Raw genomic sequence first — 3,865 nt, 5'->3', positions numbered from 1 at the left:
GATTTGTTCTCTTTGAGTATCTGCTTGATTGCAGACCGTAAACAATAACTAATATATATTTGAAGCATTCAACCACAAAACAATTTTGTTATGCACAGTTCAGCTGTCAAACTCTTTATTCGACTTTGTCAAGTGCAAAAGCATGAGAAGTGCTACAGCTGCAAAATACAGATACGCAATACAAAGAAGACAAATTTGTAACACAGTTTGAAAACAAAATGCTTCATACAACGCAAAGAAAAGCTGGAAGACAAGTAGGTGGGCTTTGCCACTATCTTGCTACACACTGTACACAGAGCAGGAATATGAAGGCCAGCGGAACAGTTGACTGCTGAGCTTCCTGTGGTTTTGTAATTGGCGTATTTTGAACAAAGATTTATATTAAATAGATTAATAGCTTTGGCTGTAGTGCTTCAGTTAGTCTGGGGAAATGTAAAACTTTGGGGTTTGCAACACCAGTGCTTGACCTATGCATATGCCACTGCAGCACATAAACAATACTGATCATGAAAAGCAAAAATATATACACCACAAAGCCCCAATATATACAGAAATATACACAAGCAGTTGAAGTGGGATCTTGCTTTTTGTGAGATCATGAAACTTGTGAGTTCTTATGCAACTTACAGGGCAGGAAAAAAGTAAGAATGTTTCAAAATAAAATAATTTAGGGTCTTAGCATTTTGTTTCATGCTGTGTAACGGTTGGGTATGCTCGTTGCTATTGGCCCTTTTTTCATCATCTTTTAAAAAGCCATTAAAACAGGGCGCTGACACAGAACTTACCTGTGTTTGGCTGAGAGAACAAAGGAGAGGAAGTCAAACACAGGCTGAAAGTCAGTTTCAGTGGCATGATTTAAAGCTGGGGTAGGCAATTTATTACATCGCAATTATTCTTGCACGCGCTCCGCCTGTGCACTAACTGTGAATAAAAATGTTATTTGGGGGAGTGGCTTTGAAAGGAGGGGGTGGGATTTTTTCAGTTGGATACTTTCAAAAACTAGCTAGTTTGCCTACCCTAACTTTAACCACAAAATATCATTTAGATTGTTGAAAACACCGTCTTTGTCCCCAGATTTGGTTTTGTCTTTCCAGGTTTTGGGGAAAAGGGTGGGTTCCCTGAGATCTGCCCACTGGACACAGGAAGTTTGTATGTTGATCAAAAATAAAAAGTTAACAACACTACCAAGAGCAGACAAAAGTACAAACACAACAGCTAGCTATGGCTTCAACACCTTGATAATACTTACTAGGACATTTCTATAATGTAGCTGCTAACATACAAAATGAAAACTTGACACGAGAGTTAAATACGGCATTGAATATCAGCTCAATTTGGAAATAAAGTGCAAAGTACAAAATGAATGAATTACTTGGCATGGTAAAACTCAGAATGCATAAATGATGCAAAAGCTTTGGCAACGTTTATAGTTAAGATACAGTATGAGTGAAGCTTTCTCTATTGGTTTCGACATCAAGCTTATTACTTTACACCATGCCTCCACAAAAAACAAACAGTCTACATCAGAACAAAAGTGCTTTTAAATCACAACCATATTGAACACAACACAGGAATAAACATTTTTAAAATATAATCAGACATTATAGCTTTATGATGGGAAAACGTGTGTAAATGTTCAGTACTCCAAATTATTCTTGTTTCCTCATCTTTTACCTACAACCAAACGTCTCCACTGAGCATGGTCGTAGGCGTCTTCTTCTTTCCCTCTTGTAAACGCTACTTTGGTCTGCGTTGTTCTGCTCACACTTGCTACACTTCGTTCTTGTCGCTACGTGTGGCTTCCCTTTATTTTTTAATTTCTCCACACTTGACCAGTAGAGAGGATGGTTGTATCTGCACCCTGAAGAACTGGCTGCTGGGATCCCAACAACCGTGTGTGTGTGTGTGTGTGTGTGTGTGTGTGTATCATTTTGTTTTCTCTCATACCTCTGAAATGTTCAGCACTCTCCAATTGTCTGTGCCTACAGTGTTATTTGTATGCATGTGTGTACCTGCATGTGCATGTATCTGTGTGTGCCTGCATGCAAATTTGGGTTCATAAAACATGACTATTTTCAGACAGGCCCAAAGTACCCATGGTGACCGAAATATAAAATATAAAAATATGTAGACAGACATCATAACTGAGAAATCAACCCAATTTTCTGATACACAAAAAGACTAACTGCATTGTCTGCTTTCAGTTCGTTATGTCCTCAGGTGAGCACGCTTATGTGCTCCTGTCAGTGATCCCATGTGACCTCCAGGGTCACGTAGGATCAGGGGTCAGTTTTAGTCCGGGGGAAATTACTTTACTTGGCTGACTAAACCCAGCTCAGTTAGCATCTGGTGACCTGCACCTTGTTTCTGAGAGAACTGAGCAGGGACTTATGGACGGATCACTGCTTTATAAACTTGCAAAGTCTTACTTTAATGCTTTCTGTTCATCTTTCATCTTTCAATACCTCAAACTGCTTGTTTCTGAGATTCTTCTTGTTTCCCTCCTGTGCTTCATCCTATTACCGTCCCGTCCACTATTTTCCCTCCTTTTTCAGGGTTTAGCGAGGGGGCACCTGGGGACAAAACCTGCTGCCCCCGTCCTCCTCTCGTCCTTAACCTGACATTTACTCTTGCATTCTTTTGCTCCACCTTTCACTTCTGTTCATCCATCTATGATTCCTCAGGATTTGGGGTGTCCAGGGCCGTGCCTGTCTAGGTTGGGGTGCACCTTGTTTTTGAGGGGTGGGGGTTTGCGTTTTCGCTTGCGTGTAGGAATGGTGGTAGTGTGAGCTGGGTGGTTGAACAGGCTGGAGGAGGGGAGGGCCTCTCTCTCTGTGGGGGGGTCCCAGTCCCGGCTAATGGTTGCAAGGGCAGGGGTAGATGGCAAGGAAGGGATTTGTGCAGGGGTACATTGAGGTGCAGTGGGAGTTTTAGGCAGTGAGACATGGGAAGAGGGAGTGTTAGCCGATGAGATGGGGATACAGGAGGGGTCAGAGGCAGATTTATCGGTGACTGGTGTAGGAGGAGGTGCACTGGCTGAAGGTTTGGCTGATGACTGAGGAGTATGAGTAGTGGCAGAGGCTGGTCTGGGCTTTAAGAAGGGAACAGGTGTGACTACTGGAGTCTTTCTGGTGTTTCCACAGTCCTTCGGAAGTTCACTCTTATCTGTCTTTTCCCCCTTTTTGCTCCCTTTGTGGTTTTCTTTGCCACTCTTTCGTTCTCTCCATCCAGCAGAGTCCTTGTCCTCCCCCTTCCCTCTCTGCCTTGACCTGCTCCTCCCTCCCTGGCCCCCACCTCCTCTCTCTCTCCCTCTCCGCCTCCTTTTCCTCTGAGCTCGCTCCAGTCTACACTCGATGTGGTACAGATCCTCTGTTGCCATGGTGACACGGTCAAGCTGTTGCAGCAGGGCGTCCAGGGTGGGGAGGAGCCTCCTCAGAGAGGCTTCGGTCTCTGCTCTCTCCCTCCAGCTGGTACTTCCCATCACCACTCCTGGGCCGAGCCCCAAACCCAGGCCCAGGCCGAGTCCCAGGCCGATCCCCGGGGCTTCTGTCAGGCTACAGGGGCTGGAGGAGGCCGGGCGCCACGAGGCCTCAGAACCTGCATCAACGCTGTCTGGGGTAGGAGGGGAATCAGGACCGTCCAAAGGTGGCAAACACAGGGACTTACAGTCGCTGGTGGAGGACGAACGGGAGGGTGGCATCTCCATGCCCTCAAAACGCACCTTGTGACGAAACTAAAAGGACAAAAGAGGGAAAAAGAGAAGATGGAGGATAAGAGGAAAAGTGTTAGGACTAATGTATGTTTCTCTAAATCTTACTAGTCAGTCCATTAGGTGCCACTAATGGAGTATCATTAATCTTTTCAT

At 44.7% G+C, this 3,865-nt stretch overlaps 1 protein-coding gene across 3 annotated transcripts in view; it reads right to left on the bottom strand.

Moving 5' to 3' along the window:
• Positions 1 to 83: 83 nt before the first annotated feature.
• Positions 84 to 3,865, bottom strand: part of pkd1a (polycystic kidney disease 1a) — a 71,240-nt gene continuing 67,458 nt past the window's right edge. For all 3 annotated transcript variants that reach the window (XM_038714056.1, XM_038714055.1, XM_038714057.1), the window contains exon 56: positions 84 to 3,733. In XM_038714056.1, coding sequence (XP_038569984.1) covers positions 2,681 to 3,733 — 1,053 coding nt within the window. In that variant the 3' untranslated portion in view covers positions 84 to 2,680. The remainder of the gene's footprint in view (positions 3,734 to 3,865) is intronic.

The sequence above is a fragment of the Micropterus salmoides genome, unplaced genomic scaffold, assembly GCF_014851395.1.
Source record: "Micropterus salmoides isolate LMB-PRFRI ecotype aquatic unplaced genomic scaffold, ASM1485139v1 Ms_hic_scaffold_12, whole genome shotgun sequence".
Taxonomy (NCBI): Eukaryota; Metazoa; Chordata; class Actinopteri; order Centrarchiformes; family Centrarchidae; genus Micropterus; species Micropterus salmoides.
Note: the sequence above shows the minus strand (reverse complement) of the source record. Positions and strands in the feature narration are given on the sequence as shown.